The following is a 13,170-nucleotide window of genomic DNA, read 5'->3' as shown; positions in this document are numbered from 1 at the left end:
TGGTGGATTTATGAAAGAACTTCTTGTTTCTTTCTCCCTCTCTAATCCATTTTATCCTTTATTTTTGTCTCCAAAAAATCTCCTCTTGTAAGCACCTATCTTCCCATTCTTCCTGCAAAGAATCAGCTAGCTTTTTCCGCTCCTCGGTAAAGCCCTCTGTGATGCTAATCTCATTGATCTCCTAGAGTTTCTACTCAGCTTCTCTTTTGGCTTTGAAGATATTGCCTAATTCCTTTTTGTTCCAATCTTTAAGCCTAGATTTGATATGTTTAAGTTTTTGTTGGAGAAGGAACATTCTAGTGCCTTGAATGTTCAGATCCTCTCTCCACCATTTGTCAATATCATTGGTGAATTTAGGGTGAAAGAGCCAAGCATTTTCAAACCTGAAAGGTCTGTTTCTTGGTGTACCCATAAAAGTGGCTTCCAACTATACAAGCCAATGGTTCGAACCTCCAAAGGGAAGAATAGAAGCTGTCATGGCAGGGCCTGAGAGAAGGAGGTCCTCTGAAATAATAAATCTATCTAGTTTAGAGGTAACTTATGCAGCGCCTCCCCTCTTGTTGTTCCAGGTGAAGGTCCCATTTATTGTTTCAGTGTTCACTAACCCCATGTTCATTATGAAGTCCTGGAAGGCCATGGAGTCTTTGCCTAGCTGTCTAATACCGCCTTTTTTCTCTGTAAGATATCTTATCATATTGAAATCTCCTGCAATGATCCAGGGCATATTAGGGTGTCTTACTCTTAGTTCCTCAAGGGAGGTGAGAAGCTTGAATTTGTCTTCTTTCTTTTGAGGTCCATAGACATTTGTGATCATGTATATCTCCTTATCACCTAAAGGTTGACATACCAAAGAAAGATAGTTCCTATATGACTCAACATCCAAGATTCCAAATTTCTGAGGATCCCACAGCATGAGAATCCCCCCGGTTGAGTTTTTTTATTTAACCTCCAGATACTCATACTTGATTAGCCATTTATTATGAATTTCTCTATTCTTATCCATTGAACATTTTGTCTCCTGGATAAAAATCATATCTGGTTTCTCTTCTTTTATTCTATTACTGAGATTTATTTGTTTCCTTCTATTTCCTATGCCTCTAATATTCCAGGTTGTAAGCTTCATCAAGAAAGGTTTGTTAAGGAATAAGTGGTAAGATATTTCATCTTACCTGTGTTAATCAATAGTTTCCCACATTCATTCAGCAACTCATTCTGTCTTTTTCTTCCTCTTTTCCTGCCTGGGTTCTTTGGAGATTGTGCCTGTGTTTCCTCCGTCAACTTGACCCCTCTATGCTCCTGGCTTTCATGATTTTTTTTTACTCTAGATCCCTTCGGTTGTGATCTCCATAGAAAGAGCTGATGAACCCTATCATATTCCTCTTTTGGCAGGGAGTTCACTCCTTTGGTCGTCCCTTGTTCCGGAAATTTCTCTAGATCTAGATTTTCCCTATCTAGAATCTTGTGCAGTTCATGGTCCTTTGTTCCCGCCTCACTTGGAGTCATATCATGGTCCCTATTTATCTCCATACTGCTTGGAAGATCCTCCTTTTGCTAGTTGTTATCTATGATATCTTCTATGTTGTCATCCCTTTCCTTCTCAGTGATACTGTTCTCCATTTCCTGGTTTGTTTCTTTGTTTCCTTCTTCTTCTTCTAGGATCTTAAAGCTATTGTGGCTCGGTTGTCTTTCCTCATTGGTCTTCTTTTGCGGCCGCCTTCCGCCTTTCCCTTTACCCCCAACGTTGGTAAAACCCTCGAGATTTTTATCCACAGTGGTTTTCACATTTCTCTCCATGTTGTTTGTTGGGAAGTCTCTATATAGATGCCCATGCTCATGGCATTTGCGGCACCTAAATGGGATGTGCTCATAGTCCACTGCTTACACCCATTCTTCATCAAATACTTCTAAAATTATCGCATCCGGAAGTGTTCCAGATAAATCCATTTCCACACATATCCGGGCGAATGAGGTACATTTTCCTTTCATAGTCGCATCTAAGATCTTTAGAAAATGCCCCAGTTTGTTGCCTATTGTTTTCAGAGATTCTGGTAGCCAATAATCCAGAGGAAGGGAATATAGTCTGATCCATACCGGTACCGATGTGAATGTCTCACGTTCCAGGACAAATTTCATCGTCCATGGCCGCATGTAGAGGCCTGCCGCCGCATAGAAATATGGTCCTCCTTCGAACACTCTATCTTTATCCTCTAGGCTTGTTAATACTACTGTGAAGAAGCCCTTAGATCCCAGATGAAGGCATATTTCCCCCTTTGGCTTCCAATGGCTCCTTATCCATATGTGCAGTGCCCTCTCTGTCGGCCATATCCCCATGAATTTGCATATGACTGCATATTCCATCATATGATCCCTATGTGCTTGTAGCGTTGGGTCACTTAAGAAGACCCGAGATATGATGTTCGACTTGGGTTTGTAGACCCCAATTGTCCTTATGAAAGTAGGTTTTTGACTGCTACCCCCTTTTTCCTTCTCCTTACTAGCTTCCTGCTCTCCCCTTCCTGTTCATGAGGTTTGCTTCTTCCCAATGTTTTCGTGTTTCTTGCCTCTGTTGCCTTGTCTAGAGGTTTCTTGAAACTTTGCTTTCCTGCGCCCTTGCTTCTATCCATAACTACTTGACTGTAGGAGGGAGTAGCACTCCCCCCTGCGTGTCTTGCCATGGTGCCCAATGCCAAAACCCTAGCGCCAACCTTAGATCAAGTTGCAGAGCTCCAAACTATCTGTCCGACCTTCAATTACACCGTATACATTGTGATACTTAATAAACATTTATATTTCATTTAAGCGAAAACTTCCCTTAAATATATAATATATTATAATATTTAATTAACATTTCTAACGCAATGAAATATAAAGTGTATTTCAATTTTAACTTATTTCTTAAAAAATATTATTTAATTATTTTATATTATATATTTTTTTGGTTATTTAAAGTATTTTTTATATTTTTTTGTTATTTAAAATATTTTTTAAATATATAAATAATTTTGATATTGAAAATATTTCCACCAAAATGGAATCTCCCACTTTCATTTAAACCAAAACCTCGCTTAAAATGTTTAAGGGATTGTGATATTTAATTAACAGTTCCAACCCAACGAAATATGAGAGTTGTATTTCAATTTTAACATTTTTTTTTGGGAAATAGCGTTGTTTAAATGTTCTATAAGTGTTGAAATTGCGGAGGCAATATATATGTTGATGTTGTAAAAAGAAGATGAAATTCAAGTTCTCAGTGTAGGAAAACGATCCAATAGATTCCATAGCTCAGTGGAAGAATCTAATATGGTGCCAGTTATCTTTATGTACTCTTTGTAAACATTTGTTTTGATCGATGAAATTTTTTATGCTGATATTCTATAAAATTTTTATATATTTTGGAAAGAGTGTTGTTTAAAGGTTCTATATTATAATTTTTGTGCTTACGTTACTATTCAAACTTTTTCTTTTAAGTAACTTAAATGGTATAATGGCATATTTAACCGTCATTTTAACACATTCTTATCCCAATATATATATATATATATATATATATGAGCGCCAAAACCTCGAAAAAAAATTTGTAATGAGTTTGGAAAGTGATCGGTAAAGAATCGAAACAAAAAAAATGGAAAGTGATGCAGACTGAGGCGGCCCATTAAAGTCAAAGTCTGCCCGCCTTCGTGGGCGTCTAGATATCGATTCGCTCATATCTTGACTTGACTTACAATTTAATTGGTTTCGCTATCCCTGTCGACCGTCAGTGCGTTTAAAATTAAATCGTGGCTGAAACCTTAAACCACGGTCTAGTGATTATATATCTCTGCAGAGTAAAGTTGAATTTTAGGAAATTATTGGGATTTCCAATTCACTGCAGGCTCTCCATTGCCCAAGGGCCATGACAATCCCAACTCATTCCGCATTCTCTCTTCTGATCAGCGAAACTAGTAAGTTATTCTATGTATTTGTTGTTCTCCTGATTATTATTAATCTTGATGCACAGATTTGCAATGCACAGCTAACCATGTGCAACCACGACGTTAACTATACACAAGGCAGTAAGTTTGAGAGAAATCTGAATACAGTCTTGAATACTCTTGTTCAGGACACGTACCAAACTGGGTTTAATACTTCTGAATATGGAGAAAGTCCTGACCGAATATATGGCCTTTTGCAATGTAGAGGAGACGCAACAAACGACCAATGCTACAATTGTTCACAAAGAGCCAGGAGTACCATCCAACAAAGTTGTGTGAGTGCTGTTGGCGGTAGAATTTGGTTGGACTGTTGGGTATTTTTAATGGAGAAAATACCAAAACCAAATAAAATTCACTACAGAGACAATTCTCTGTTTCCTCTGTCCAGGATCTTTTGCAGAGAACCTCTTTAAAACCAAATTAACTCAGAAGAGACCATTGCAACACCATAAAGCATTTCTATTGATTAAAACAAAAGACTGTTACATATTTCATCCTCTGTGCAGAGAGGAATTTACAAAACAAACTAGGTCTCTCTTTTACAAAATGATTTTTACACTGCTGTGTAAAATCTTCATTCACATTTACTACTGTAAAAGAGCATTTACATTTACTGTTGTAAGAATAAAAATTCCTTACATGAAAACTTACTTTTACTGCTGTAAAAGAAAATCTTATATTTTCATTATATTCATAATGCCGGAGAATACATTTCAATCACAAAAAAAACTTCTTTCATCCTTTTTACGCTTCTGCGCTTGATGCATTACATATCCACGAATTAACCCCAGCTCTGTTTTTTTCATGGCACTGCTGTGCTCTGTTTTTTTTCATTTCACTTCACTCGTAAAATGAACACAAAATTACATATATCAAAAAAAAAACAAAAACTTAATCACACGTTGACTTGCCCATACCTATCTTAATTTCCCCATACTTACGTGCAACCAAAATTAAATAAAAAAAGACTTACCCATACCTCCGTAAGTAATAAAAACATTAAAATTTAAAATTTCTACCTAAAACTATGACTATGCATTAAATGCATTAATTAGAAGCCGACGGTAAGAGTAAGATTAACGTTCTGGCAGGTTGGAGTGAGTCCAAATGTGTTGACCCGATCGGACGCAATTCGCACACCAACCTCACACAACTCAAACGAACTTTACTGTCCGGGGAAAGTGGTTTTTGGGTGCTCGTACATGGGACGCGTGGCGGCCAGTGAGTGTGTTCGGAGGGCTCCAAGGAAAAACAGCCTTTGCCAAAAGGCGGTGCGAACAAGATAGGTGGTTTTGTTTGGTGGTTTTCGGCTGCGTTGAAATTACACATTTAACACTCCCCTTTAATTTCAACAGCTGGGCATTCTGTCATACCCAGACACTTCCTCAAAAATTCAAAGCTTTTCTGGTCCAGTGGCTTTGTCAAAATGTCTGCTACCTGTTCCTGAGTCCTGCAATGTTCTAAGACAATTTCTCCATTGCTCACCAATTCTCTGATGTAGTGAAACCTTGTGTCAATGTGTTTCGTTCTCTTATGAAACACTGAATTCTTTGACAAAGCAATAGCGGAGCTATTGTCACAAAAGACCACTGTCGCTTTTGCCTGCTCTTGGCCTAAGCTTCTCAACATCCTTCTCATCCATACTGCCTGACATGCTGCTGCTGTCGCTGCCACATACTCTGCCTCTGCTGTAGATAATGCTACAATGGACTGCTTCTTAGAAGCCCATGAGATGGCTCCTGAACCCATATTAAAAACATAACCGGAAGTGCTCTTCCGATCATCTACACTTCCAGCCCAATCGCTATCTGTGTACCCAACCAAATCTGAATGTTCTGAGGCATGATATAAAATTCCAAACATTTTAGTGCCTTTGACATACCTCAAAATTCTCTTTGCTGCCTGCCAATGTGCCTCCTTTGGCCTCTCCATGAACCTGGAAATCAAACTAACAGCATACATAATATCAGGCCTAGTTGCTGTTAAATACATAAGGCTGCCCACAATGCTTTTGTACAGGCTAGGATCAAAATCCTTGCTGCTGTCCTCTCTGCTGAGTTTTAATCCCATCACTGTGGGAGTGATGGCTGCCTTGCATTCTTGCATCTTAAATCTGCCCAAAACTTGATTTACATATCTTGCTTGAGATATAAAAATTCCTTTTTCATTTTGATCTACTTCTATGCCTAAGAAGTATCTCAACAAACCCATGTCAGTCATTTCAAATTCATTCTTCATGACTGATTTAAAATTCTCAATAAGATAAATATCATTTCCAGTGAAAATAACATCATCTACATACAAGACAACAATTAAAATTTTACCATCCTTTTCCTTGATGTAGACTGTGGGTTCTCCTTCACATTTGTCAAATTCATTCTCCAATAGATATGAATCTATCCTGCTGTACCATGCTCTTGGCGCTTGCTTCAGCCCATAAAGAGCTTTCTTCAATTTGCACACTTTGTGCTCTTCACCTTTCTTCTCATATCCGAGAGGCTGTTCCACATAGACCTCTTCCATTAACACTCCATTTAGGAATGCTGATTTCACATCCATTTGGTAGACTTTCCATTTGTTTTGTGCTGCTATGGACAGCACTGCTCTCACGGTTTCCATTCTTGCAACCGGGGCGAAAGTCTCCTCATAATCTCTCCCATACTGCTGCTTGTAGCCTTTGACAACCAACCTTGCTTTATGCCTTTCAATCTTGCCTTCAGCATTGCTCTTGGTCTTGTAGACCCATTTCACACCAATGACTTCTTTGCCTTTTGGTAGCTCAACCAAATCCCATGTTTTGTTCCTCTCTATGGCATTCATCTCCTCATCCATAGCTTCTATCCATTTTCTATCTTTAATTGCTTCTTCAAAATGGATAGGATCATCAACATGACAAAACAAGGCAAATAAGGAATTCATTCCTTCTTCATAAATTTCACTTAGATTTCTAAACTTCTTACCTCGTTCACTTGGTGTGCAAGTGCTTGAAGATGCACTTGAATTTCCTCCTTGTGGCGTGCTTGGAGAAGCACTCTCATTTATCCTCAATGGTGTACCTTGCTGTCCTTGTGTTGGTGCTGCTGTTTGGGGATTCATTTCAGCCACCTCCTCTTCATCTTCATCATGAGACAAACAGTTTTTAATGTTCACTGTTTTCTCTATGCTTCCATCCCAAGCTTCCTCCTCAATGAATTGAACATCCCTGCTGACAAAGAACTTCTTGGTAGATGGAATGTACAGCCTGTAGGCTTTGGATTCATCACTGTATCCAATGAAGATACACTTCTCCCCTTTGCTGTCCAACTTCCTCCTTAGCTGATCCGGAATGTGTGCATAGGCCACACACCCAAAAACTCTCATGTGGGTGACTCCTTGCTTTCTCCCACTCCATGCCTCTTCTGGCACCTTGTTCATCACTGCTTTTGTAGGACACCTGTTTAGTATGTAAACTGCACAATGTACAGCTTCAGCCCAATACTCATTTGGCAAGTGCTTTGCCTTCAACATGCTCCTTGCCATCTCCATGATGGTTCTGTTCTTCCTTTCAGCAACTCCATTTTGCTGTGGGGTGTACCGAGTTGTGAACTGTTTATGTATTCCATTTTCTCTACAAAACTTTAGGAATTCATTTGAGATGTACTCACCTCCTCTATCAGTTCTCAATACTTTTATGTGCAGCCCGCTTTGGTTCTCCACAAGTGCTTTGAAGTTTTGGAATTTCTCAAAGACTTCACTTTTGTTCTTGAGGAAATATATCCAAGTCTTTCTTGTAAAATCATCAATGAATGTCAAGAAATATAGGCTGCCAGCTAATGATGGAGCTTGCATTGGTCCACACAAATCTGAGTGGATAATCTCTAAGGGTGCCTTTGCCCTTATGCTTTTCCCTGATGGAAAACTCTCTCTATGTTGTTTGCCCAATATACAGCCTTCACAAAGGCTATCCGGCTTCTCTATCAATGGTAATCCCTTTACCATTCCTTTTCTGCTTAACAAATTTAGACCTCCAAAATTTAGATGCCCGAATCTCAAGTGCCATAACCAGTTCTCATCCTTTGGCACGCTTTGGAAGGCCTCTTGGGTGACTGCTGCCATTTCCCTTTTGTTTTTCATGTCTGCCCGGATCCGGAGAGGGAACATCCTGTTCCTTGTCATCTTCACTTCAGCAATGCATCTTTTGCTGGGTGGTATGTCCATGATGGTACACACATCATTTACAAAGTAAACATTGTAACCTTTTTGGATAAGCTGTCCAACACTCAATAAGTTACATCTCATTCCGGGGACATAGTAGACATCTGCTATGGTTTTCTTTTCTCCTTGTTTTGTGAATATTTTTACCTCCCCTTTTCCCATAACAGACACTTTACTATCAGTTCCTAGTGTGACCTCTGATTTCAAATTCTGATTTAAGGCTGAAAAGAGGGCTATATTCCCTGTCATATGGTTGCTGCAACCTGAGTCTAAAAACCATATGTCCTCACTATGTGTTTCAGCCATGTTACAAGCTAACAGAACATTTTCTTGACTGCTGTTTTCTCTTGTAACATTTGCATTCTGTCTGCTGTTCATATCATGATGTTTCTTTCTACAATCACTAGCATAATGTCCATACTTTTTGCAATAATAGCATTGAACATTAGATTTATCATACCTTTGTCCTTGAGCCTGATACTGATCTCTTTGTTGGCTGCTGCCTTGACCTTGGTTCTGATTTGGATTGCTGCCTCTTCCTTGTGCATTTGCTGGGTTGTTCCTTCCACCTCTGTTCTGGCTTCTGCCTCTTCCTCTTCGGTTTCCTCTTCCTTGACCTCTTCCTCTTCCAAAGGACATCTGGGTCTTGAAGGCTTGCTCAAGGGATGAGTTTTCATTCCTACTCAACCTCTGCTCATGAGTTATCAGTGATGCATGTAGCTCATCAACTGAATACTTTGAGAGATCCTTTGTCTCTTCAATGGTGGTGACTATGGCATCAAACCTTGAGGGTAAGACCCTCAATATTTTCTCCACTATTCTTCTATCTTCAATTGTTTCTCCATGAGTTCTCATTTGTGTGATTACACCAATCACATGAGTGAAGAATGATTCGATGTTGTCTGACTCCTTCATGTTCAAGTTTTCAAAATCCTTTCTCAGCATTTGCAATTTCGCTGTCTTCACTCTCTCCATGCCTTGATAGGCTGTCTTGAGAGTTTGCCATGCTTCATGTGATGTTGTAGCTGCTGCTATCCTTGGGAATATACTCTGGTCCACTGCTTGATACAACAAAACAATGGCCTTTGCATCCTTCTTCCTATTGAGCTTCAGCTGATCCTTTTCTCCCTGAGTTAATGCATTGAACTCAGTTTCATCTGCTGGTTCCTCAAACCCATATTCTACTAGTTCCCATATATCTTGAGCGATGAACAAAGCTCTCATGGTTATAGACCAGTAGTCATAGTTCTTCCCATTAAAGTGTGGGAGCTGGGTGTTGAACATACCCATGCTTGTGCTTGCCATTCCTTGCATCTTGAACTATGGTTTTAAATCCTTGACTGTGATTTTTTAAAAAAAAAACTGACTGTCTTCAGCAATAACAAGAGAAATGCTTTTGGGGAATACCTGAATCCTTCGCTGTCTGAGTCTTCTAACTGCCTGAGAAGTTTTGCTGCAGCAACAACCTTCTCCCTTCAGCTTCTTTGACTCCTACAAAGAGCCTGAGCCTTGCTCCGATACCACTGTTGGGTATTTTTAATGGAGAAAATACCAAAACCAAATAAAATTCACTACAGAGACAATTCTCTGTTTCCTCTGTCCAGGATCTTTTGCAGAGAACCTCTTTAAAACCAAATTAACTCAGAAGAGACCATTGCAACACCATAAAGCATTTCTATTGATTAAAACAAAAGACTATTACATATTTCATCCTCTGTGCAGAGAGGAATTTACAAAACAAACTCGGTCTCTCTTTTACAAAATGATTTTTACACTGCTGTGTAAAATCTTCATTCACATTTACTACTGTAAAAGAGCATTTACATTTACTGTTGTAAGAATAAAAATTCCTTACATGAAAACTTACTTTTACTGCTGTAAAAGAAAATCTTATATTTTCATTATATTCATAATGCCGGAGAATACATTTCAATCACAAAAAAAACTTCTTTCATCCTTTTTACGCTTCTGCGCTTGATGCATTACATATCCACGAATTAACCCCAGCTCTGTTTTTTTCATGGCACTGCTGTGCTCTGTTTTTTTTCATTTCACTTCACTCGCAAAATGAACACAAAATTACATATATCAAAAAAAAAACAAAAACTTAATCACACGTTGACTTGCCCATACCTATCTTAATTTCCCCATACTTACGTGCAACCAAAATTAAATAAAAAAAGACTTACCCATACCTCCGTAAGTAATAAAAACATTAAAATTTAAAATTTCTACCTAAAACTATGACTATGCATTAAATGCATTAATTAGAAGCCGACGGTAAGAGTAAGATTAACGTTCTGGCAGGTTGGAGTGAGTCCACATGTGTTGACCCGATCGGACGCAATTCGCACACCAACCTCACACAACTCAAACGAACTTTACTGTCCGGGGAAAGTGGTTTTTGGGTGCTCGTACATGGGACGCGTGGCGGCCAGTGAGTGTGTTCGGAGGGCTCCAAGGAAAAACAGCCTTTGCCAAAAGGCGGTGCGAACAAGATAGGTGGTTTTGTTTGGTGGTTTTCGGCTGCGTTGAAATTACACATTTAACATGGATCTCTGCTTCTTACGTTACGAAAACTATAGTTTCTTCGGAAATTTGGACACTGATGGATTTTATACTTACATTACTACTAATGTCTCCAACCCTGAAGTCTTTAACGCCGCTCTAAATAGGTTATTCAACAATTTGTTAGCTGAAGCAGAATCTGGATCTGGATACGCTTCCGGTAAAACGGTAGATTCCTTGTTTCGAAAGATCTACGCGCTCGTCCAGTGCTGGAAAGATATATCTACTGACGACTGCAACACATGTCTCTCAAATACAATCAATTATATTTTTGCAGTTTTTGGTGGAACGCCGGGAGCGCAGGGTTTGATGGGAAGCTGCATAGTTCGTTATGAAATATATCCCTTCTTTAATTCGACTGCGCTTCCACCGTCCACTGCGGAAGGAGAAGTTAATACGGTGGCCGTGAAGCTTCTAGGCCATTAAATTTGTGAAACTCTGGTTGCTTCTCATGTTGCTACTGTTGTTCCACTGTTTGCATTAATTGTCCTTATATGTATGCTTTCAGTATTTCTCGTATTCTTCATCAGTAGGCTCTCGCAATTGTTATGTACTCCCCAAAGTAGTATGGTATACCATGCGCACCGTATGCCTATGATGGGCTGTAGTACCATAGGTTGGCTCCAGGTGCCATGGTGTCCCTGTTTCTTCTACATGCTAAAATATAGCTCAGTCTGTATCATAATATCCAATGGGAGATGCTGTGTAATGCGGGTTCTAGCCCTTTTCTATGAATTTCAATATCATCAATGCATGTAGGATGTATAAGTAATATGGCTATTTCTTATCGTTTGTTGCATATATTGGTTGGTTTCGGCATAGTCTGAACATTGAAAATTTGTTAAGACCGGCTAGATCTGTAAATTGAAGCTTTCTTAAGACCTAAATTTTCTCATTTCAATTGATGTTCTAAAAGATGGTCTTGTTTATCGGTGATTATTCATTACTGTATTGATTTTTTAACTAAAATGATGATACTATCACATCTTTATTTTTTTCCTTTTTAAACTAGAGTGAATATCAATTTAGCCCTATCACAAGACACCAACCTATTTATGTTTTTAGCCCTATCACAAAACACCAACCTATTCTCTTAGTAAATCCAAACAAATGAAAAAACAAACAATATTTCCAAAAACACAAGATAATAAATAAGTCATATACATAACCCAATTATCAATAGAAAAGAACTTGGAGGATCCATGATGCTGAGAACCAGTGAACTTTGCGGAAGCACAGAACATAGAGTCAAGATTGAAAAGGAGAGCATAGGGACACACCGTTCCACTAACTTGAAAAGAAGAAGACGACGAGAGAAAAGTCAAAAAGGTAGAGGGCAAATCGAAAAATGCGAGCCCACTAAGTTTAAAAAGTCAAAGAAGAGAGGATCAGCCAAAGGAACTCAAGCTCTGACAAATTTTTTTCCTTTTATTCTATGATGATTCATTGAAACAAAGAACCTCTGCAAAATGGCATAATGCAAATGAATGAAACAAATGAGTCAATAGTCATAGCCTGGGCACATTCAGTGGTAGAAGAGTACACTCCACTGTAATCATTAGGGTTTTTCGACAGATTTGGATGCAGCCATTTTTCAAGGAAGAGTGCACACACTTTGATACACTTTGATTCAATACTCAGGGTCATTATCTAATTCAAATTATGGCAAGCCGCACTATTGTACTTCGACTGGATAGTTGACTCTGAGTCGCTGTCTAATCCCTGTTGCGACATCCAATCTAAATGCAAAGATACCCTTCCTCTATGCTTGTGGGTAGCATAACACTGGTTACTTCGGTTCCAAACAGGCAGAAAGTACGATATAGAATGTCAATAAAACTACAATTGATGCATTGCTCAAGGTGGTGCATATCATATCATCGTAAGAAATCTGCAAGTATATTAATTGGAATAGAGATTTCATACGTACTTTTGTATCGAATCAGCTATTATATCAAGTTATAAAACAGTGTTGATTCAATAATCAATGTTCTCATGCTGTTTTAAAATCACAGAAACCATCTACATGCATTTTTTTTAAATCGCATGCATTGCCCTTTCCTCATTTAGAAATGTAATATCTATGTTAAAGTTATAATTATTCATTTTTCAAATTCTTTTGATCTCTTTATGCCATTCAAACATTTTTTCAATTGAAAATAAGTAATAATTGACATATAGTTTCTCAATACAAGTCAATTTTCAAAGTTTGAATATACAAAATGAATTTTATCATTTTCCTATCTATGTATTTTTTATAATTTTAAAATCTTATATTTCTTTGCAATCTTATAAAGTGTGTATATGCTTTTTAAATTAAGTTCATTCTCATTTTGTTCATTTGTACGTTTTTAAGTTATAAGTATTTATTTTGGTCTATAAAGTTTTGGATAGATAATGATAAGATGCCTTTTAAAAATACTCTTTGATGTGAAGT

General features: G+C 38.2%; 1 protein-coding gene across 1 annotated transcript; it reads left to right on the top strand.

Moving 5' to 3' along the window:
- Nucleotides 1-3,809: 3,809 nt before the first annotated feature.
- Nucleotides 3,810-11,499, top strand: LOC149153091 (antimicrobial ginkbilobin-2-like protein). The gene is made up of 2 exons (XM_089443696.1): nt 3,810-4,262; nt 10,708-11,499. The coding sequence occupies exons 1-2, from the start codon at nt 3,893-3,895 to the stop codon at nt 11,157-11,159; spliced, it is 822 nt and encodes a 273-aa protein (XP_089299822.1). The 5' UTR covers nt 3,810-3,892; the 3' UTR covers nt 11,160-11,499.
- The last annotated feature ends 1,671 nt before the right edge of the window (nt 11,500-13,170 follow it).

Source organism: Pinus tabuliformis, chromosome 9 (genome assembly GCF_031772625.1).
Source record: "Pinus tabuliformis cultivar Carrire ecotype Pingquan chromosome 9, CPIR1, whole genome shotgun sequence".
Classification (NCBI taxonomy): Eukaryota; Viridiplantae; Streptophyta; class Pinopsida; order Pinales; family Pinaceae; genus Pinus; species Pinus tabuliformis.
This window is presented reverse-complemented; position numbering and strand designations above follow the sequence as displayed.

Excerpts from the sequence above, each read along its gene's own strand:
- LOC149153091 (XM_089443696.1), top strand. The coding sequence starts at position 3,893 with ATGACAATCCCAACTCATTCCGCATTCTCTCTTCTGATCAGCGAAACT. Across the intron at positions 4,263-10,707 it reads TTGTGTGAGTGCTGTTGGCG|CATTTAACATGGATCTCTGC; the intron begins GTAGAATTTGGT and ends GTTGAAATTACA.